The sequence below is a fragment of the Ruditapes philippinarum genome, unplaced genomic scaffold, assembly GCF_026571515.1.
Source record: "Ruditapes philippinarum isolate M1 unplaced genomic scaffold, ASM2657151v2 ctg1914_1_1_1_1, whole genome shotgun sequence".
NCBI classification, from domain to species: domain Eukaryota; kingdom Metazoa; phylum Mollusca; class Bivalvia; order Venerida; family Veneridae; genus Ruditapes; species Ruditapes philippinarum.
The window spans coordinates 227,971-253,110 of record NW_026853824.1 but is presented as its reverse complement, the minus strand read 5'-3'; the positions used below and the strand labels follow the sequence as shown (position 1 = coordinate 253,110).

The 25,140-nt window shown below is 31.3% G+C and overlaps 1 protein-coding gene across 1 annotated transcript in view; it reads right to left on the bottom strand.

Moving 5' to 3' along the window:
• The window catches only part of LOC132738074 (nuclear anchorage protein 1-like), a 163,264-nt gene that overhangs the window by 68,813 nt on the left and 69,311 nt on the right, over positions 1 to 25,140 (bottom strand). The window contains exons 17-30 of the mRNA XM_060725500.1: positions 23,847 to 23,981; positions 14,988 to 17,222; positions 14,404 to 14,525; positions 13,206 to 13,688; positions 12,626 to 12,817; positions 11,777 to 11,957; positions 11,136 to 11,296; positions 10,590 to 10,685; positions 8,334 to 8,456; positions 7,517 to 7,742; positions 6,749 to 6,915; positions 3,041 to 3,192; positions 2,259 to 2,497; positions 1,866 to 1,994 (exon numbers count right to left, since the gene is read on the bottom strand). Coding sequence (XP_060581483.1) covers positions 1,866 to 1,994; positions 2,259 to 2,497; positions 3,041 to 3,192; positions 6,749 to 6,915; positions 7,517 to 7,742; positions 8,334 to 8,456; positions 10,590 to 10,685; positions 11,136 to 11,296; positions 11,777 to 11,957; positions 12,626 to 12,817; positions 13,206 to 13,688; positions 14,404 to 14,525; positions 14,988 to 17,222; positions 23,847 to 23,981 — 4,641 coding nt within the window. The remainder of the gene's footprint in view (positions 1 to 1,865; positions 1,995 to 2,258; positions 2,498 to 3,040; positions 3,193 to 6,748; positions 6,916 to 7,516; positions 7,743 to 8,333; positions 8,457 to 10,589; positions 10,686 to 11,135; positions 11,297 to 11,776; positions 11,958 to 12,625; positions 12,818 to 13,205; positions 13,689 to 14,403; positions 14,526 to 14,987; positions 17,223 to 23,846; positions 23,982 to 25,140) is intronic.

Sequence of the window (25,140 nt, the reverse complement as noted above, 5' to 3'; positions counted from 1 at the left end):
TTACTGAACACTTAATGGTAGCTAAATCTTCAAAATTGTATACAGATCCTGTCATTTCCTATCCACACTGCTTCCTCAATTATGATCCTTAATACACACATGTTAATTCTTGCTATATTATACAAAAATTACACCGCACACATTTCGTGAAACACTGCACACATTTATTAATTCTTGAGAAATTTTTATTTATGACATCTGTGACATATAAGTTACACACATGTAATATGTAGACAATTATTGAACGTGTACAACACATGTGTAGTACAAGATACATTACACACAGTGAATGAACACACTTAAAATTACAATCACTTCACTTGACATATTAAACAGGATATTACTCATTTACTTCTGCATCTGAAGTATTGTGCATGTCACATGACCAAGTCACATGACCAAAATCACATGACTGATCATGTGACTTCTGTGAGTTGATAAATATGTTACATAAGAGCAAGGTTCTTCTAAAAAAAAAGTTCTTTATAAGAGATTCTAACACCATCTGTTTCATATAAGAAACATATAACACATAAAAAACTTTAATTGTAAACATTTTTTTTTCAACACTTGAATTAAACACTTGAGTTAAAACATTCAAGCTGCTGTGAAAATATCCAAATGACAACAAAATAATGAATAGTTATTTAAGGAATTTTGTTTTAAAGCAGCACACCTCCAGATTTATGTAAATAATTTTTTTTTAATGTTTAAACAAGTAAAATTATTGTCAAGTCATCAAATTGCACTTAAAGAATTCACAATAAACTTGCAATATAATTTATTTTGTCAATTTGGAACTCTTTTTAAAAATCCTTACTCTCTTAAATGTAACACTTCACCACTCAGTTTTTAGAAGAGGAGTTTTTTTTGTATAGAAAGGAGACAATAAAATCAGTCTTACATTTAACATAGAGAGAGAGGACAGTGGTTTCATCAGAACCACTCTGTTCTACAATTTCTAGATATAACACAAACAAATATTTGAGCCGTGTCACGACAAAACCAACATAGTGCGTTAACGACCAGCATGGATCCAGACCAGCATGCGCATCCGCTCAGTCTGATCAGGATCCATGCTGTTCGCTATCAGTTTCTCTACTTGTTATAGGGTTTGTAAGCGAACAGCATGGATCCTGATCAGACTGCGTGGATGTGAGGCTGGTCTTGATCCATGCTGGTCGCAAACCCATTATGTTGGTTTTGTTGTGACGCGGCTCAATTATGTTCTTTAATAGTCACTATCTTATAGCAATTATACATTTCTAGGGTCAAAAAATCAACATAAAATTTTAACTCTTGCACAATGATAAAGAGGATAGGAGACATAGCACTAGCAGCTACTGTCTTTCAAAGGTATGTTGAGATAGATATTTACGTTAAATATCATGCAAGAAAGATACAAATAAGCAGATTTCTTTTGCATCATAAAAGAAATGATATAAAATGTTACTGGATTCTATCACATGCAAATAACCACTTTTACTTTAGAGATGAAAGTTTGATTGGTTTAATTGCCCTTTCCAGCATGAACATAAATAATACATGTATCATATCTTTATATTGTAAAATAATTAAATCCATAAGTCAGTCAGAACTATACCTCTGTATAAAAGATACAGAGACAATCAACTGATTAGATTATATATTTCTTTTTTGTTTTACTTCACTGATGTTTCACAAAGCTTGTGACTGAGTTAAATAGATCAAAATCCCTATACCAATCCTTAGGCAATGAAAAAGGAGTGATTTCTTAACCATTCAGCAACATAACAGCCTTCCCTGAAAACTGACTCCCAATGAATATGAATGACTTTACATTTCAAATATTACAACGAAAAAGTTGTTAGGAAAGGTTCACCAACCTGTAAGAAGTTCTTCCTCCTCAGTCTTGAGTTCAGGACCTTGGAATATACTATCAGAGATATGTTGTGACAGGTCGAGACCTTCATCTGTGACATTAGATACAATACTAGTGTTGGCTGTCTCACCATCTGTAATTCAAGTTTAAACTGTTTAGTAGTTTTATTATCAAAGTGTGAATGGTTGTCAAGGTCATATCAAAGATTCAATATGTCTGACATATGTTCTTTACTCCTTTAACCTCACCATGCTCAATTTATATGATTTTGTTACATTGCATAATTTTGGAAAGTAAAATCTCAAAATAAAATATTTAAATTGATTTCTGAATTATTTTTGTCAATGCTACTTTCTAGTTAATTTATGCCATTGAGAGTAAAGCTAATATAACGTACCGTCAGCTCGGGCAGGACTCAGCCTGCCGGGAGATGTTGCCGGTGATTTCCGGCCAGGGGGCGGAGTCTTCTTTCTCTCCACCGTCCCGGCTTGACCTTTATCTACTGTCAATTTATCACCGGACTTTTCCATCATGACTTTCATCTTCTTGGTGATGGACTCCTCCACTCCCATGTATGTCTTCACGGCGTCTGACAACAACCCCAGCAGGTGCTCATTTGTGCCCTGAAGAGCGTCCCTGTCAAAACAATAAGAAATGTTTTTTATTTGGTTCTTCTATACTTATTAGCCAAAAATCTATGTCATTCATTATCATAAAAGAAATCAATCTTCAATCAAATTAAATGATGAAAAGGAAGAATTTATAAAGAAATGGGTCTTACTTAATTCAATATCATTAAGGTATAATTATGAAGGTTTAATGTCAAATATAACATGTATGAGTTAAGTTGTTATATATCTCCAAATAACATGACTTACATGCTTGTTAATGTATAACGGTGACATTCCTACTATATTTATATATTTTTGTTTGTTTGTTTGTTTCATTTTACGCCTTTTTCAACAGTATTACAGTCATATAGGCGGGTAGTTTCCTAACCATCGTTCCTGGAGAGTTACACCAGTACTAGACTCCCTTCCTCCGCGCTAAACTACCAAAGCATCTCCCGGGGATCAAACCCACGCCAGAGAGGTAACTGGATTAGAAGTCATCGACTCTAACCCCTCGACCACGGAGGCGGTCTATATTTATATATAATGTGACTGTATGTAAGGTTACCTGTCTGAGTTAAGACGTTCAATATCGCCACGTAACATGGCTGTCAAGTTACTCTCTTCCTGTTTCTCTCGGTCCATTCTCTCCATCTGATCATCCTGTTTACTTAACTCTGCTTGTAGACGTCCTCGTAACTCGTCAACCTCTGCTTCCAACTGTAATAAAACAAAATATTTAAAATATTTAAATTTTTCTTACTTTTTTATTTTAAAATGCCAAAATTTTTTTTGTAAAGAAATACATTTTATCTGGGGAATGTTGGGGTTTTTATCAAATTCTTTTTTCCCCCTTTTTAATGTTTTTTGCCTTTTTTTCTTTCTTTTTTTGGGTATTGAACCTTATTTATGTAATTTAGGCGTTGCAACAAAAATTATTTGGAATAAAAACTTAAAAAGAGGTTCCGGAAAGCCAACTCACTTAAAAAAAAAATAAGGGACATTAAGGAGGAAAAAAAAATAAAAGAAAATCTTTTATTAAATTTTATTAAGTTAAATTAAAAAATAATTATTTGTTAACATAAATTCCAAGATCAAGGGGAATAATTCTAGTCATGCTAGAGTTATGGACCTTGTCACACAACATTTGTGTAATGATAAGAAATATATATTTGAAGTTTGAAGTAGATACCTTAAAAAGTAAAGAAGTTATTATATTTCTTAAAGAAAATCCTAAGTTCAAAGAGAGATAAATCTGTAAATAATGCTTCAAGAGTTATGAACATTGTCACATAAAATGTAATTGATGATAAGGAATAAGTATTTGAAGTTTGAGGTAGATACCTTTAAAAATAAAAAAAGTTATAATAAAAAATAACATTTTTCTAATAAAAAAATCTAAGTTTATGGGGAAATAATTCTTGCAATATTGGTGCTAGAGTTATGAACCTTGTCACACAAGATGTGGATGATGATAACATAAATATATTTGAAGTATGAAGTTGATCCCTTTAGAAATAAATAAGTAACAGTAAAAAATAATATTTTTTATGGAAAATTCTAAGTTCAAAGGGAGATAAATCTGAAAATATTGGTGCTAGAGTTATGAACCTTGTCACATAAGATGGGGATGTTGATAACGTAAATATATTTGAAGTATGAGGTTGATCCCTTAAGAAATAAAGAAGAAACAGTAAGAAATAGTACTTTTTGAGGAAAAATCAACCAGTGCAGACCAAGATCAGCCAGCATGTCTAAGCCATCTAATCATGGTCTGCACTGGTTGCTAATCAGTTAGTGTATATATTTCAAAATCTTCCCTAATAATGATGAATGATTTTGACCAGTCTGAAAGATGGACAAGTCCATTTAAGATACTTAAACAAAAATAAGGCAAAGATTTCATATCAACAATCAAGACATCAATGAATTGCTTTGGTTTAAAATTAAAAGGTGGTCTAAATTCTCATGTTTTGTGTCATTAATAAAAACAGATTCTATTGGTCTAACATTAATTAAGCTGTCTTTTAAATAATTAGACCATTAATTTAACTACCTATTAAATATATATATTATTACCTTTTGTATTTTGTTATTGATTTTGAAAACCCTATTGTCAATATTTGCATTCATTCCATTCATTTTGCCTCTGGTTATACTTTCCAAAATTGATACAAATCCATTGTTACACCATTTTTGTTTCTTTAAATTTTACACACAATTGTCAAATTAATTTTTTTCTTAAATATCTTACACTGTTTTTAAATCCATTGTCACTCCATTTTCAAATTTTCCTTAAATTTTACACACAAATTTTTTATATTTTGATTATTACATTTATATTTTTCTTATTTACTTCCAATGGTAACACAAATCCATTGTCATACCATTTTGTTATTTCTGTACATTTATACATTTAATTTACAGTTTAAGTACATTCGCATATTTCCATTTACTTCCTACCACATCCTTCACTTCCCACACAATTAACAAAAATCCATATTTTCATTTATTTTCCTTATGATACTTATCAACTCATTACTTGTGCAAAGTTAACATAGAACCATTGTGTAAAGCAAATTACTTTAATGCAATCTAAAACATTCTAAAAAAAACTATCGCAGACGATGAAAAAGAAGCCCTATTTCACACCAATCTATCTCATTTACACCAATCTATCTATACAGAGATTGATTTTTCTTGTAAATAATACATTGCCTTTGGGACAACCCGTCATAAAACTTTTGACCTTGTAATAAAATTCCATATTATTCCCTTCATAAAAGTATCTATGGAATTAGCAGGATAATTTTTCTTCTTTGGTTCAAACTTATTACTCTTATCAATTTCTTTTATATGGCTCTCTTAATATCTTCTATAGATCATACAGGAATCTTATCACCTTAATTTGCAGAGGAAGACCTCAAATACCACTTGTTGGATTCTGTCAAGCACAATTATGCATTTAGTACAACTATCATCCTTTCATAAGCTAGCTGTGTAGATTGATGGCATTAAATATTTTAATGTCTGTACATGATTCAAAGTGATAGCTGTAAATGGGAAGTGAACCTTATACCCTAAGCCATAAAAATCCTCTCTGTATGAATTGGTCAACCTTTCAAATACTGATGATGATTTTCTTGACTAATTTGTTTTTCTATCTTTGTTAAGACGATTATCTTTTTCTTCTTCTTTTTTTTCACATTCAAATTTCGCACACAGAACTTGTGAACTGACATACTTTATTAAAAATAATTGAAAAATTTCGACAAAAATATTTCCCCAAAAAATATATAAATATATGTATATTCATGGTGCTAGTTTTCAGATTAAAAGTTCATAACAAAAATTTGATATTTTTTCAAATACTTTTTCCTATTTTTTCTAAACATTTCACATTTTCTAACAACACTCCAGTCATAAAGTTAACTCCAGTCTGTAAGACAATTTTACTGATCAATTTAAAACAATTGTAAATAAACTAACATTAAGCCACAGTTTTGCAATAAACACACACCATGTTATCCAGTGAGCGGTAAAGCACAATTTCATGAGCACAGATTGATAAATATTTAATTGTAATTCATTGTAAAATGGGTAAATGAGTAATGAAATCAAGGTATGGAGTATTCCCATAGGACTAAAGTTGTACTATAACTCGTTGTAAAATCCATTCCTTAGCACATCTTAGAGATATATATCTATACTGTGTTAGTCAGTGAAATATCGAGTTTTATCAATGAGATAGAACACTATTCTAACACTCCTCATGATTTTGTCACTTTACACAAAGAGGAATAAAAAACTGTGTTAAACTGTGAATAAACACTGGTAAGGGACTACATGTATATACAGCTGTTATTTTTTTCTCCCTCCAATAAGATGATTTACAAAGCCTTTTTAATGCAACAAGCATTTTTATTAACATTTTCCATTCTAATCATGTTTTCTTTTCATATGATGCTAAAATAACATCTCTCATACACTAAGGCCACAGGTTTAATCCATATCAGTTGATAATAAACTTTATGTACGAAAAATTGGCGCCAATTTGTAAGCATTGTAATAACGTCATCCTAAGTATGCAATTATTTATAAAGGCGCAAATAATACTGATATTTTAAATTCCAGACTTGGTTTGGTTCTGTACAAGAGGGATAATGGAAAAGTGCAACATTCCCAGCACCCCATGGACAAGACACACTTCATTCAATTTTAACATTGGTAATGCAAAGGCGAACAAAAACTCGGCGAAAAAAAAAATATGACAAACCTCTCTTATTCTAGAAGCCATTTCCTCCTTGTCGGAGGCCCTGATAGAGGAGTCAGTTGTATCATCTAATGATTTAACTGTCGGGTCACCTGGAATCTCAGTACCATATCCTAGAGTCTGCATCAGAGCCACAGGTGTACTTCTATCACTCTTATGTGTCTCTATACCTGATGGCAAAAATGTTTACTTTACCAGTATAGAAAAAATAGTCACTTTTCTTAACTTATAATAATATTCTTTATCTGTTAAACTTTCTTTAGGATTATTGATTGTGCCAATGTTCCATTGAACACATACGAGTATTTAGTTGTTTTGGTGTAGTATTTTATTCAAAGCTAAATCTAAACAATCAATGATGGTTTGTATACACCTCATGATTTGGTTTATACAGAATTTATTTAGTTTGATAAAGTAGGAAGCTATAAGCTTATAAGTCACACTTTCGAATCCGTTCCTGGAACCAACCAGTACTGAGCAATGAGTGTTGCCTAAAGGAAACAACGACTTGCCCCTCACCGGGTTTAAACCCATGCGGCAAGCGATATTTAGATTACTAGTCTTGACGTGTTAACCACTTAGTCATGCCGCCACATAATTTGTCTACACCACAATCAAAGCTTTTTACTTCCATGCAAATATGTGCATTCTTATCACATTCTACACTACTTTGTGCTAATTGTCAGCTTCATAAATACTTTAAAATTTCAATGGATAGCCTCATTTTCAAAAACATGCAGTTTCATTTTCAATGTAAAGACCGAGTTATACCTTCTTCCATGGATTTATCCGATTCCTCCTCCTCGGAGAACTGGATAAGTTCTGTATCTTGTGTAGTGTCCACACCTCTCAGTGTACCTCTAGACTGATCCATTGATGTATCTATCACTGATGTATCTAACGACTGGACACCTACTTCCTCCAGGGTTTCTATTAGGGATACCCCTTGTGAGGCCTCTTCTTCAGAACGATCTTCCCCATCCCTTGCATCAAATATCTAAAAGAAGAAAATAATTGCAGTTTGAATACTTTGATCAGTTTAAAGCTCTTTTAGGAATTATAAAAAGATAAAAAAAAGTTAGGTCTTTCTCACAAAAGTCAAAGTTGTGAATGAAATATTTATCATGGGAAGAAAATTCAAATTGAGTACACTGACACTGTTAAGGTCATTTTGTGAGAAATACATTAGTGTGTCCTACCATGCATTAGTAGGCACCTGGGTTGAACCATTAACCTGTAAGCTATCTAAATAGCTTCCTCACACAACACAATATAAAGTCCCTGGTAGGATTCAAATCATCAGCAATGGGGGCCAATATTTCAACTCAACAACTTAAATCACTCTGCAATTGAAGCTCCATATCACCAATTACAAATATAGATATGACACAACATACAGTCAAACATTGATGTCACTGGGCTGACTATTCCTAGATCTATATATAAAGTATAAATGTTAAACCAGGAAGTTACTTGTAATAGTCTACCTGTATGTTCACAGTAAATGATGGACCATCTGCCCTTACAGACACTCAGTATACCAATTTGTGTCTTTATTTAATATTTCTTTAAATACATGTATACAAACCTGTGTTTCCATGGTAGCACCGTGAGACTCAGACCTCTCAGATTCCGTCCTGCTACTTCCTGTTGGTACCATGAAGTCTCCAGTAGACTCTTTTGTTGATCCCATTGTGCTATCACCATGGAACTACAAAAATAAACAACTTATATCTTAATAGCTAATAACTTCACAACACTATAACAGATTTGAATAGACCCTTACCCCCTGCTTTGACAAATTAAGCAACATGCACTTACTGTGAAAACTAACATTATGATCCACAAAAAGCATTTCTATATGAATAATATCCAGTACACACTATATAAGTGTGTCCGCACAGACTTTGTATTATTTGTATTTATGGACAGTTTTAAAAAAAAACTGTCCTCAAATACCCAATTCATGTCTTCATAAAAATAGATTTAAGTAAAAGTAAATGAAGTTGTTTTTTTACCTCTTCCTTATGAACATATCAAAGAATTAGACCTAAATAGTATTTATGGATTTAAAAAAAAAATAAGTTCATCAAATCAAATCATCTTTTCAGGTGAGAAATAAAATTCTTTACACATACTCAACAATTGATGATAATATTTTTTATTCTACAATTCTATTCAATGAAAACTCCAAAATACATTATTGAACTTTATATCAAAACTCCATACACTTTATTCCACTTTTATTTACTTTGTAAAATATTCAATCATGATAATTTTGCTATTAAATTTCCTTTTTTAAAATCTATATTAACACCTAATATTTTCCCATTTTTTTACACAAAAACATAAATTTTCTAAATATTACACACTTTCTTTGTGAAGTACAGTTATTTATTTAGAATCACTACTTTTGCTTTTAAATTTTATTGTCCTATATTTCAATAGCAAGCTAATTTTGAAATACTTCAATTATAATTTTGTCTACCTATTCATTCAACACTGCAATTACTTCCATTGAATAGGTGCTCTTTTGTGCAGGTACATATTTTTTTCCCAATTATACATCTATTATTTGTGTATATTTTCATTTAAAGGAAAAAATATTTTTAAAAATCTATTATGCTATTTATAGAGATCATTTTAATTCCAATTTTATTTGCCTATATGAATTTGGCAATCTAGTGCAACTGTATTAATGAACAAAATTTGTAATGGTTCATTTGACATGAAAACATGAAATTATTTGATCAATAAGAAAATATTACACAGTTAAGGCATTCTGATTGTACTTTATTAACACTACCTTTTAGACTGTTGTGGAAAGGAAGAAATATTTATTTCAGATTTTAAGACTTAAGGCAGTTTAACCCTTATCATGATGAATTGCTGAATTTCTTAATAGGACTTGTCTAGCTTTCATTTTTGAAACAATCAGTTTTAAATTATTGAGAAATTAATATTGTAATTTTAAAATAAGTCAGCTAACTGTGTAGAGTCTGGTATGTTTATTTCTAACCAATTAAAATCCAAACAGAATCTGACCCCGTCCCCACACCTTCACCCCTCAACTCCCAAAACTTTAAAAATAACAATAACTGTATGAATGAAACATAACATCTTCATATAATTATATAGGTCATCTAACCTATCAAAACCAAAAAAAGAATCTACACCAGGCACCCCTATACAAAGATCATTGAATTGTTTGTAACTACAGAGTTGAGAAGTGTATGGAAGTAGTGTTATCATATTAAGTCAGTAGTTCTGTGAGAGCAGATGTCATGTATTGATCTGCTTTCATAATGAACAATCAATATAATCACCTGACACACACACAGTTGTGAACTACTTGTAACAGATACAAGCATAGAAAACATGCTCCTATTAGTTCATTACAAAGGGAAGTTACTCTGTATTTACAAAGCATATTTTCAAACAGGAGTTACCTGAACTAACTGTTAACAATGTGCCCACTAGAAAATAATCTTAATTTTTCATTCTCTAAGTAAATAATATACATGCCATGAATGATAAATCTCTTAAAACTTGGCGGTATGGAAGATGCATTTGAAGGGTGTTTGGGAATACAGATAAAATCATTTGCCAATGTAACATTGATTTTTTTTCAATTCTTTGAATGGCTAAGGAAAATAGACTCATTTCCAATCCGTAGAATCTTGTATTTATCTAAAATAGTGTCAACTGATATACTTTCCAAATTTATTTTATTTTAAAACTAAAAATGTTCCCCAGAGCCACTCCCAAAATGGGGAACAAAAAAAACCCACTGACACATATCCTTTGACTTAGGCTATATGATACATAGAAAATAATAACTTACGACAGGTACAGTCTGGGTAGGTGATGCTGTGTCAGGGTATTGTTCTATAGCTCTCTGTGCTTCTACAAGCTCCTTCTGTAGATCTTCAATCTGAATCTACAAACATATATTATACACACCTTAACAGAAAATCTTGCAATTTATTTTATTTTTTTCCATCAAAATTATGTTTTTTGTTTTCAAAGTAATATATATAATAAGCATGAAGTATTTCTTCATATTTCTCATGCTTTATATAAAACTGCCCGTAAAATTGGGGGAATCATCTGGCCTTATGTTATAAAAAGAATCATAAATTCATCAAACTTATTCTGCTCATTTTGTAAATGTTATCAAGCAAATCATGCTTTTCTAGACTAATTTAATGTAAGTCACTGAAAAACATCATATATGTCACCTTATAGCTGTAACAGGTTAACACCAAATATATTTCAAAGGAACTGAATGTTAATGCAGTAAGGTGACAAAATGTACATACTCACCATCATTAGTTTACTTTATTCAATTTTTCATCTGAATTTAATTATAATTCTATAAACTACTGACCTTGTATTTGACAGCCATGTCATCTAGCCTGGACTGGTGCTGTGTTTCTAAATTATTCAACTCATTCATGTGTTTTTGTAACAGTCTCTCTTCCAAGTCCCGTAATTCTTGTTGATGTGCTAACTCGAGAGCTTCAGAATCAGAATCATCATCTGATAGACCTGTAAAGTAATGACAATCCATGCATTTTTTTTATTTCTATTTCCCCCAACACCCCATTCATTTTGAATTGGGAAAATTGAGAATTATAAACAATGTGCATGATTAACAATTAGGGAGATTTAACAGAGTCTTTTGAAATATTCATTTGTATTCAGTTTATAATAAACAAAGGATGCACTTCATAAAAAGTCATTAAGCCTAAAAAGTTGAGATTTTGGGAGAAATCATCACAATTAAGAATTATCAGCTTTTATTTTGGAAAAAATTGAGAAAAGGCAAAAAAGCAACAGAAACTTAAAAAAAAAAAAAAAAAAAAACTTTTTCAGCAGAAACAAGCATTAGAAATGTGTTCTTAGGACACAGATACCTTTGAGATTTCACTGTTTTGTCTCTCTCCTAATAAACAGTGTGACAGCTAATCAACTTGATGGACTATGACAATTTTTTTATATACATTTATACAGGTGACCATAACCAACCTTCTCGTAATTTCTGTATGGAGTCCTGGTAATCTTTCACCTCTTGTTCATGACTTTCCTCCAGTTCTGATACCTTCTGTTGATATTTAGCCTCGGTCTCGGACAACTCCTCCGTTAGTTGTCTGATCTCCTCCTCGTGTAAAAGTTTCATCTGAGCAATGCTGGATTCATACTCTACAATCTATATACAATCATACAAATATACAATAATACAAATATACAATAATACAAATTAATTATATTTGTACATGTAAATTAAACTAAAACATCATCTTTTACTTTTTGGTGTGCATAGTGTCACATTATCACAGTTATCATTATTTTCTCTCGTACTTAAAACCCTTAGCCTGCTGGCAGCAAATTCTACCCATGCAACCAGTGCAGACAAAGATCAGCCAGCATGTCTATGCCACCTATTCATTGTCTGCACTGTTATTCAGTCAGTATATATTTTGAAATGTTCCCCAAAAATGATGAATGGTTATGTCCACATCGAAAGATGGACAAGTCCATTTAAGATACTTAGTGTGGTAAAATTAATATTGGTAGAAGACATATTATATAAATCATATGAATAATTGAGAAGGCTAAATTTTTGATATATCCTAAATCTTTCATAAATCATGAAACATAAAAGTGTAATCAGATATCTACATATGCCATGAAATATCCTTGTGACTTAGTAATTTATTGCTGTTTGAAATAAATAATAATTTTGGATATAAATATTCTCTATTGAAAATAATTAATATCTAAATTAATCAAACACGGTTTAATAAAGCTATTTAGCCTGTGAAATGTTAATATATTGTGATAAATATGCCACTTAAAACCAAAGTATGATCATACCTTTGCTGCCAGTTCTTCTCTAAGTTTATCAACAACAGCACTGTCCTCTGTTGTATGTCCTGTCTGCATCTTTAGAAGTGCCGTATTTTCTTTCATGACCTTGACCTCTTTGATCATGGTTTCACTGACCTCTTCCTTGGTATCACCAGACTCATCTCTATCTTGTGTTTTATCTCCTTCACCTTCTCTTTCCTGTATTACATTATGAGAATTATTGTTACACTAATTGAAATAAGGGTAAAATATACCATTTTTCATATCTATAATATTTGAAAACATTTGGCTACATGCAGCATTTTACCTATAAATGTAACCCATTAATATAAGTGAAACCAATTCTCAATCAAAGAAATGATCGGGTTATGTAAAATCTTTTGTTGTGAAACTTTAATTTTGAAAAAAGGCTTAGTTTTTTCTAAACAAAGAAGAATCAAAAGCAATATGTATTTTTTCTAAATCAACAGTTTCAAAGCATTACTTTTAAAGCGGTACTGTTTTGTCAAACAAACATTAATCATTGACCATATTTATGATTCATATTCATAAACATGAAACTTGTTACTTCTGTTTTGACTCTTACCTGTTCATGTTTATCTCCAGCATCTGCAGACTGACTTGGTGATTGGCTTGCTCTAGCCCCACCCTTTCCATCACCCTTGTCATCATCATCATCAGTGTCTTTATCTGACTTATCACTTGTTGAATCCATTGTCGTAACCTTTTCAGAGTCCTCATCTTTTTCACCTTCCTCAGTATGTGTTGATTCAATTGAACCTTGAGGTAGGAGAACAGCTTTTACCCGAGACACCGTCTCCTTTTCAACCTTTTCTTCTTCCACTTCAGCATCATCTTGCATAAGTTTTTCATATGCTGCCTGTAGTTGTATCATCTCTGCCTTATGCTGACTCTCTAGTTCAACAACCTGAGCTTCATACTGTTGTAGTAAAGTGTTACGGAGATCAGCCATCTCTTTCTCGTAATGTACACGTTGATTCTCTTGTTCCCGGTCTCTCTCAATGATAATCTCCTTCATTTTTGAATCAAACTGTTCACTCAACCGTGCCTACAAATACAATCAATGTAATATATTTACTAAAACATATGCTGAAGGTATTTTTCAAATAACTTCATGCTATCTATCTTTAAAATGTTCAAAACCCAATAAAACAAATCATAATATTATAAAAAAGAACTCCTATTAACTTTTTTTTTTTTTTGTTTCATTTCATTTTTATTCACATATACATGGTTTTAGTCAATGAATGATTGCAAAAGTTAATACAAGAAAAAAGACCTTTAATACTTTGTTTTCTTGCAAACATTAATGCAGGGAAACAGACTCTAAGTACTTTGCTGTCCTTTCTAGTTTTTCTCCATTTTAGTTTTTACATTGATTTTAACAAATTTTCGGTCATAACTCTGTTATCTCAGCAGTCAATCCACCTAGCCGTATTTCTTGGATAACACCAATAATTACCAATACACTGCAAGTGATCAATTTCTTAACCCTTGTGATTTCTTAATCAGTTGTGAAAGACAAATAATCATTAGACTCAATGCCGAGATCAATTATCACAGAGAAATTTTGTCGTTACTGAGGATTAAACCAGGTGCCCCCGTTCATAATATCTAGCACGCCTGAGTGGTACTAAAACAGATAGAGATTAGAATAGCCCATGATCTCAATAACCTAAAACACTTAACCATAAAGATTGTTTTTTCAATACTTAGTGTTTTTTTCTCTCTTTTAATATCAATGTATTTAATTCATTCTTTACCTGTTCAGCTTCAATAGTTTCATCACATTCTTGTTGTATTAAAGTTTTGGCCATTTCTAATTCCATATCAAACTTCTCTTGAACTATCTCAGCTACTTCTGGAACTTCTCCTGTTCTTAAACCTACAAGAAAAAGGCAAACACTTCTGTTAACATGAACCATTGCATAGTTATATAATATATAATGGTTTTCATTAAAAGGATTAGAAATATACTCGCAACTTTTCTAGCTATTAATTCTGCAGACAGTGACTAATATTAATTTTCAAAATAAGATATTTCATACTATTCAGTGAAATATCACTGCTAATATCTACAAATTAAAGTGCAAAATATGCTATTAAAACTTATGCTATCATTTGTCTTTATTTCTTTTTATTTGTTAGGTCTAAAGTCTTACAGGTTTTACAAGTTATAGTAATGAAAGAGTTAAATCAGTTAAACAGCTATTGTACACTGGTGGAAGTTTAAACTAAAATGCTTGCTTCTAGGGAGAACCATCAACCTTTAAAAAGCTAATTGGATGGTTTGATATATCTACAGAAAAATTATCTTGTCAATTTCTTTATCGGAAGAATCACTTACCTTCAACAAGATTATCATATCTATCTTCTAGGTCTAGCAGTTCTTGTTTATGTTCCCTGATCAAGTTATCTTTTTCAGCATCAAACCCTTCTTGAAGCTCTTCCCTGTAGAGTTCCATTTTTTCCTCATATTCCTTGCGTATCTGGGTTTCATATGCCTCATGTTTACGTTTCAACTGGGTCACAGTTTCTTCATGCCATACAAACATGTCAGCTTTCACCTTTTGTTGAGCAGCAAGTACTTCAGACTTTGCCTTTTCAACATCTCCATTTAAGCTTAAAACTTCAGTTTCATGTTCAGATTTCAGTTCTCTGATTTGAGCTTCATATTCTTGTTTAAGTTTTTCTATTTTTGCTTCATATTCTTCCACTATTTCTTGCCTAATTTTGTTGTCATAACTACCACTATCAGACTGCAATAATTCCAACTTAGCTGTTAATTCTTCAAGTTGTTTTTCATAATTTGTTCTTAAACCTTTGAAAGAGGCTTCAAATTCACTGGCAATTTCATCATAAATTTCTTGTCTTAGTTCTGGCGTACCAAGTTTTGATTTAATTTGAATACCACCAATTGAATGAAGTTCAGTGTCAGTGTTGACAGGACTGTCACCACTTGCTAAATCAACCTGAGATTTTTGTAAAGTGGATAAAGGTGAAGAAGGCACTGACCCTACAGTCGATCTATATTGAGCAATTTGCATTTGTAATGAATTAATTTTATCCTCATATTCACGTCTTATTGTAGACACATATCCTTCATACTCAGTTTGTGATTTTGGCTTCTCTTTTTCCTTCTGTGGCATTAAATCTAAAGACCTGGAACGAGATAAGGCATATGGAGCACCAAGGGAAGGGGATTTTATTTCTTTCTTACTGTCAACTATGTCTTGTAATGTTTTTAATTTTGATTCATACTCGTCTGTAACACTTTGTAATTTGTCTTTAAATTCTAAAGCTAATTCTGCTTTTAATTTCTCTCTCATTTCTTCTTCCGAATCACTAGCATCTTTTTCTCTATCTGATACCTCAGCTTTTTCTGTATCCCGTGTTTCAAAAGTCTTAAGTCTAGCATTCATATCACTTATTCTTTCCTCATATTCATTTTTCAATTTGTCTATTGATTGCTCATATTCCTGAAGTATACTAGACTCTACATCTTTTCTCAATGATGCTTCTAAAGACTCTCTATCTAAAGTTTCTGTTGGAGAAGCAATCATTTCAATTTTGCCTCCCTGGATTTCTTTACTGGAAAGACCTATTTCAAATTTCTCCTTTAATTCTTTAATTTGGGATTCATGTTCTTTCTGAATGCTGTTTAATTTCTGTCTGAGATCAATTTCAGTTCTCTTATATATTTCTAGTTCTTCTGTTGTTTGCCTACTAAGTTCTTCTCTATATTTACTATCCAATTCATCAGCTTGTTGTTTTAATTCTTCTTCTAACTGTATTTGGAAGCCTGCTTCAATCTCTGCTATTTTGGCTTTATTTAAGATTTCCATTTCCTCCTTCAATTGCATTATAGCTTCACCATGCTGTGAATCAAGATCATTTAACTCTTGTTGAATTCTGGCATTTGCCTCTTTACTAGCACTAAGATCTTCTTCTAGTTTCTTAATTCTTTCTTTCAATTCACTGATTATCTTATTTTCATCTGCACCACTTTCACTTTTGTCTTTTTCACCTTTTTCTTCTAAAGCTGCCTTTTCAAGTTTACTTATTTTTTCATCTTTATTGATTAACAATTTCTTCAATTCTTCGATTTCATCGGATTTGGATTTCAAGCTTTCTTCAAAATCATCCAGTGTCTTGTTACTGTCTAATAACTTACCATGTAAATCTTCAGCACTTGTTGCTTCTGCTTCTAATCTACCTTTCAACTCTTTAACTAATGTTTCTTTATCTTTTAGCTTCTCTTCAAGAGTATGAATTCTTCCTTCCAGAATTTTGTTTCCACCCGGTGGGGTAGATTCAGGTGTCATATCTTCATCAGAGATTGCTGTGAGCATTGTGGTGCGCCTGACATACTCGCGATGTTGTCCGGCACTTAGGGACTGTGGTGATGGTATCTCAATGCCTGTTCCGGACTCCTGCTGTAGTCTGGCAAGAAGCTCAGCATGTTCTTGTTTAAGTTGAGCTATGTCGGTGGTATAGGACTCCTCCATATCAGCAACTTTCGTCTCGTAAAACTGTTTCATTTCTTCCAGTTCTTGCTCATGGGCAGATTTCAGAGCAGTTTCTAAAAATAAATAAACATGACAACATTATTCTTTGCAAGAATCATGTACATGCATTTGTTTCAAGGTTTTTTTCTTACTTTCTCATTGTTAAGAGTACAAGTATATTTTTTTTAGTTCTTATTCTTAATAAAACATTGTTGTTTTTTCCAAATTTATGTATGAGATGTACCAAAAATCCATATTTAAAGCAAACTAATTTTCTATTTTACTCCACACAAACCATTTTATTTTGCATCAGGTTTTGTTTTAGAAAAATATTATTTTCCTATGTTTCTTGCAGTGTTTACTCAAAGAAAGAAGTATCAAGTATAAAAACAAACATTATTTTGTTATATCAGCAAACCAAAGTTGATGACCAAAAGTACCTGCTTCACTTCTCATTTTGCTCCTATTCTGGAACTCATGGAATTCCTTCATTAGATAATCCATGCTTGTAACTGCACTCATACACTACAGAACACAGTCCTTCTAATCATACAAATTATTCAATCAACTAATCAACACATGCACACACTGCCTTGTCATAGTCTATCAATCTCAATATTGTATTGGTGCCACTTCTCTTCCTGGGCACCGGTCCTACACATTCCAAACAAGTGTAAACTTGCATGATCCATACAATCTCTACATTCCATAATGATCATTTTCCATTTTGTTCATTTCTATAGATATTTGTTTCTATGACTCTTCATTTCATTACAGTCATCTTAGTGAAATTTGTTTCCTACATGTATAATTTTCTTCATTTCAAATAATTTTGCTCTACTCTGATATCAGAATAATCATGTTTTTAAAGCTGTTTCAATATCTATGAGATAAAATCAAGCAGCTAACAGCACAAAGTGTGGTCAGACTGCACAATCTTGCAGATTGGCCTGGCTCTATACTGGTAGCATGAGCATCATCTGTTCTCATCAGTAGCATTGAAAAAGCCACATGTTACAATTTATGTCTATTATTTAAGAATAATAATATTTTCCAAACTGTATTTTAATAAGCTCAATAACACACTGTTTGGAGTCGGATGCAAAATTTATCACGATGGCGTAGCCGGTGATATAATGTTGCGCATCCGAACGACAAACATGATGTTATCAGCGATAATCACGATTGGATATATATTCGATCTAAGCACGACATTAAACAAATTAAATGCTCCGTTACCTTGCTATTAATTATCCAAATTGCGCCTGATTTTTTCCGTAATTATTGTCACGTCGGAATTTTTCATAGTGTTCTGTACACATGAAATGATCAATTACGTCACAACGTTAAATATAGGCAACGAAACATGACTCTATGCAAATAATACAACTTTCGGTTCTCAAGATTCAATAGGAAAAAAAGCGGATGTGTTTAGTTTTAAATTACTTCCTAATATCTCATATCTTTTGCCTTATTTTGGAACACAATCCCTTAACATCCTGGTCAACAAAATCTCAATAAAGTCTGGTATATCAATGAAATCCACAGAAATACTGCCTTAAGAACAACTGCCATTTTCATTTATTTTTCCAAACAAAACAAAACTGAGCTTTGATAAACAAATGAGCAAAATTTCTTTAAGAATATCTTTCCTATAAATTTTGCTGAGTAATTCTCTTAAAGAAGACCTAATAACAGGAGAATGGTACCAAATTAATTTGGTCTGCATTAGTCCAAAATAACACAGTTCCTCTCTGCAACCTGCCACTGGTAATTATTCCTCAATTATAGAGAATTTATAACCCTGAAATTAGTTTGTCTCCAATCCCATGAACTTAAAAAAGGAAGAACAAACTAAATTAAGCAGCCTGTCATCTTCTGTTAAGTTTACTGGATACATCCCATAACAAAGGGTCTTTTAAAATCTATAGGCATAAAACAAAACCAATTCAAATAGGAATAGCTGCAGGCATTTTCCAATAAAGTATTGATTGCTATTGGTAATTTTAACTGAAAATTTTAAAAAGTGCAAGCATGACAAAATTTCCAGGAAACTGTCACAAACATAATGCAGAATTTTCTCTGACAATTGAGCCGTGTCACGACAAAACCAACGTAATGCGTTTGCGACCAGCATGGATCCAGACCAGCCTGCGCATCCACGCAGTCTGATCAGGATCCATGCTGTTCGCTTACAAACCCTATTACAAGTAGAGAAACTGATAGCGAACAACATGGATCCTGCGCAGATGCACAGGCTGGTCTGGATCCATGCTGGTCGCAAACGCATTACGTTGGTTTTGTTGTGACACGGCTCAATTATGTAGGTGGCAGCACTGATGTTTTATGAAGTTAAACAATGAGAACGGAGAGAATTATCCAAAAATTACAAAGAAAATTCCCCAATTAAACAATTGTATCTTAACATCTGGAATATAATCATGTACATGAAAAATCTCACCTCAAGCACCATAACTATGTTTTTGCCTATGTCTAGTGGTGAATTCTAAGCTAGCTCTTTCCAGGCAAGTACTTTAAATTAAAATGATTTACCGGCCACTAATTGCACAATTACAGCCAGTTATTGCTACAATTACCTTTAAAAGAGACCAATAGAGCAAATTTTCCAAAATACCTTATCAACTTAAGTAAATCCTGATTATCTTTATAGATATTTTGTATTTTCAACAAGTAGTCATTATTACAAATTAACTAGGCTGGAACAAACAATCTTGCTTTTGAATTCAGCTCTTCAGCTAGTTTGTTAAATCTAATTTGATCAACTACTTTATCAATTACTTTGATATGCTATCTGTTAATTTCTCCAAGAAACACAACCATTTAGTCTACAAGTAACAAATTATGAGTGTATAAATAAATTAAAGATACATTCCTCATAAAACTCTGCAGGGACAAATATTAAATAATTCAGATTAATAAGATTTTATATTACTGCATGTTATAACATTCAATGTCATAAGGCAACTATGATGCTTTATCATCCATTTACTCATGGTTGCTGCAAATTTCTGAATTCATTTTGATCAAAAGGCAGCAATTGTTCAGTTCTGTAAAACTTTTTGAAATGTTATATGGCCATAAAACTGTTGTTTGCAATTAATGTAAACAAAGAACCATTTATAATGTACTTTTTTACCTGTTAAAAACAAAATTTTGTAACTAATAATGTTACACAAGAAAAGCACTAAATTTGTGACTTTGTATGTTTTATTTATATAAAGTTTTTGCTTCTGTATTTGTATATATGCAAACTTAGCTGATATTAAAAAACGAAACAAAACGTAAATGACAATACAGGAGTAAAAAGTAGGCTAAGCCAATCTTTTTAAGGGTAAAGTGCTATATTTGTCTGTCTGTATTCCATAGAGTATGCTTATCTTGAAAAAAAATCTTACCCTGCAATGTATCTAGATCGAGAAAAAAAAAAGAACATTAATTTAGTTGTTTGCATGACCAGATAACGTGATGCAAGCTTTTTATGGATTGGAAGAACGTAAAAAATTATGTAAATAAGTAATACATGAACTGTATGCCATAACTATCCCTGCTCTTTGTTTGCTAATAACTGTTATATTGATTTGAAAGATTGTTGAAAGAATACGCACTTGACATCTCACAAGCCTGTGTTATTTACTCAACCTTTACCTTTTTCTCATGTATATATACTTCAAGAGAATTCAATCAATAAACATATAATACTGTGACAGAGTAAAGTGACATGTACATGGACACTGCAATGATGAGGTGATAGCAAAATATAACAAAAGCCAAACCGTTTCACCTTTCATATTGAAAAGTGATCTAACAGCAACAAGTAAACTGATTAATATCCATTTAAAATTTCCCTTCAAAATAAATCCAGAACTATATCATTATTGCATTGATGTCAATTTCTTGTAAGCAGCAATATACACATTATTTCAGAATGCAACAAAGTTTTCAACAGCCAATAACATTTTTCTGATCTTTTTCTGAGTGAATAACATGTAAAATCATGTCCAAGACACTTAATTTGACTTGGATGAATTACAATTTTAACTTATATCTTTTCTTCAAAATATCACAAAATAATTTCCAGACACGCTATCATATCAGAGTTATCCAGCCTGAGACACTTAAATCATATCCTTTTTCATCCTGATCACATAAAACTCTCCTTTATATCATTTATTGTTATAGTAACTTGGTTAATAACAAAGTTATTGAATGGAAACCACTGTAGCTGACAAGTTCCTGTGTTTCAATTATTGATCCTCATAGTGGGAATAAGTACCTACAAATACCAATTATTATCCTTCCAACAGGGACATGGAATCAATTTTCCTTTCTACTTCGATGCATGCCATATAGTAAAATCTGTCCTCTTGTCTAAATGACATACATTATTTAACCTGATTATTATTATCAATTTTTAAATAATCTTTATCAAATTTATGCATTTTACTACTATAGTAATTTTTTTTTTAACCTTTTTTCTGTTAAGTTTCTTAAATGGACTTGTTTAGTTTTCATTTTTGAAGCAATACATTGTCAATTTTCAAGCCAACGTGATGAAAATTGAAAGATGGTCAGCCAACAGAATTAAGTCTGGTTATATTTCAAAATTGTGCTAAACTGTTAAGCTCTTAGTATTAATAATGGCATTGAAAACTTCAAAATTCAAATTTTAGCATTCTTAAAGACTTGGGGAAAAAAACTATCAAAAGATTTGACTTTCTAATGGTTTTAAGACAATTTTACTCTAATTTAAAACTAAAACAAAATTAATGTTTGTTACAGATTCTTCAACCAAATAAAGATAAAACAATGAAAGTATTGATATGAAATTCACACTCTCTAAATCATTAAAACTACAGATAAAGATTATCCATTTATCCACAATAACAAAATATCCATCTATCCAAAACAGTACAGTCTTCTAAAACAAGCATTGAAAAACAAATTAAAAGAATACAGCAACTGAACGAAATGCTATTTCTTAAACAAATCCAAACAGAACAAATTTTTCCAGTGAATGATTGATTTTATCCCGTTAATCTAGTGGACCAGTAATTAGTTTGAAGCTGATAATAAGAAAATTGACTACATTGTACACAATTTCATTAGAAGAAAATCTCCCCTTTCAAGTTATCCGAAACTAAATTTCAAAGTAATAGATTCACACTGAACCTGTACCGCTATGAAAGCAATTAATTTCTGACAGATAATTTTAAAGTTGTGTTCAATCAATAAAATTTTCCTCGAAAAAATTCTTTAAGCATTAAGTCACATTGATATCAACCTAGTTAATATCCTTCCTTATAAGTTTATCTATATTTCAAAACATTTGAACACAGTTTGACCAAAATCTTTAATCCACACCTATATAATATGAATAGTTTATTATTTATATAGAGTTTTCACTACAAAATTTTTAATTCTATTTCCAATTTTACACTACACTTCAATTTTAGCCCAGCAAAGAAAACTAAGTGCTGATTATAATTTACTTTTATAACAAGGAGTACAGCCTTGATAGTGCAGTGTTATGTTACGAAAATATTGAAAAATATCCAAACAAATCAATGTTAATATATCATTAATATCTCCATAGGAGATCATATTCTGTGCATTTCAAGGTAGAACCTATTGATGAAAATATCAATAACAAATAATATCTCATTATGCATAATTTCTTCCCTAAATAATGAAAATAATTATCAAAAAAAAAATTCTTTAAAAAAAATATCACATAATATAAATCATGTGAACCTAAAGGCAGCAAAATCAAGTTAGTTTTATAATACGACAGTTGATTCTGTCAATACTGGTCAATACAGATTTTCTGCTGCTTCGTCTGCATTCAGAGCTTAATAAGGCTCTAGGGCTTCTTAAGTATTGTCATTTAATTTTCAAGGCATATGTCTAATGAATAATTCAGCATTTATCTTTGAAATTATCTGCTTACATAATGTCCTTCCAATTAAACAACTGCAAGCCTACAGATTCTAAATAATGCTTTAATAGGGATGTTCAATTAGCTACTGATGATAGTAACAACAATGTTGTTGAACTGGATGATGAGGGATAATCAATATATTATACTGGTACTGAAGAAAATGATGATCATGACAATGAAGATGATTCTTCAAAAGATGATGATGGTTAGATGGTGATGATAAATGTAACGACTATGCCACTCATCATGATGCTTATATTACTGGAGTAATGATGAGTTTGATAATGATGATAAAATTATGATGATGATGATGATAATGATGTGACTGATGATATAGATAATTTTGATTAAGAAATAAATGATTACAGTAGGTTTTGTATATAATTAGTATAACAGATAAAGACTAAGAGTAAGAAAGTTTCTATGTTTTATTTATCTTTTATTCACTTAAATATCTTTTGGATCAGATAGGTACTGTTCTTTCTTTGGGTCAGGCAGACACTTGAGAATATTTGGGTCAGATTGACTTAGTCAGAAGGACACTGGAATTTTTTTTGTGTCAGACTGACACTGTTGTTAGATAATGTAATATGGCAATTTTCAAAACAGCTGCCCTGTAAGTACATCGTCATGCATTTTTTTAGGCACAGATTACACATTGGTTAAACAATAGACATTCTAATCATGGAAAGTTGATTTTAAGACACAAATCTTAATTTTAAAACCCAAAACCACCTACCATTAAGTTTAAGTTTCCTACGTTTTCTATTTTCCTCCAGAAATCTATCCACCACAAATTTCACTTTATACATTGTACTTCTGTTACTGCAAGCATTATTGTTAAGATTTTTGTTGTAATTCTTGTGTTGTTTTCCTTAAATCATCTCTATACTACACTATTAATTTTCACTTCCTTCTTGACTATCTTAACATTTTTTTATAAACACCATAATCTTTTATGTAATTTTTCACATATACACTAGCCTGAAAATGCCAGTACCATTTACAAAGTAATCAATCCACGAGGTGCATATTCTACTACTCTTAACTAAATACCAAATTCTTTTAATATTGTTCAGCATACAAATGTGGCCCATATCCAAAACATACATTACATTCTTAAAACACTCAAATTATCACTAACATGAACGTTTATCCTGGTGTTTTTTATGTTACTGTTCCTTACATAATTTTTAATAAATCCCTCATAATTATGGTGTTATTTCAAATCTAATAGTACATCTGTAAATGTTTACTGCCCTAAAGCATTACATGCCTTTTTTATAATTGTTGTTGTTGTTGTATTCTTCCTTTGTTTACCTACACCTTTTCATCACAATGTTTAATCAACAACACCTTCATATCCTGATTCTAATCTTTCACAACAATCCAGCCAAGTTTGTTTTATTCCTGTTTTCAAAATTCTCATATTATCCTATGTTTTATTTTAGAAAGTTTTTTTTTATTATTTGCTTTATTTTAGCACTTATGATTAACAACATAGCTGTACTGTTTTGAAACATTGATTCTCCGTCTATACAAATCTACATGTCTGGTGTACTATACCTGGGAAAAACATATGGGAAAGATAATAGACTAGCTATAGAGTCAATTACCTGCCCTGCCAGAAAGGCTTATCAGCATATACAGTGTTAATTCATAGAGTATTACAAAATAGAAATGGGATTTTTAACAGATGATTTTGATGTTTAAAAAGTTGTACCTTACCAATTGCCTCATATATTAAATACTGGTGTCTGGAAAGATATTTAGTCTGGTAAGGGTAAAATTAGTATCATATATAACAGAGCACTAATTTTATATGAAGAAATCTTCCAATCAAATGCTTCTCATAAAGAAAGAAATCTTCAGAAAACAATTAAATTTTGAGACAAAATATAATAATTTGTGCCAATATTGAAATTGCTACTTGTATTTCCAAATAAATTTGGTGAGTACAATATAAAGTTAAATATCCTTAATAAAAACATGCTTTAACAATAATGAAATTACTTCTTGTACAACCAGAGCAA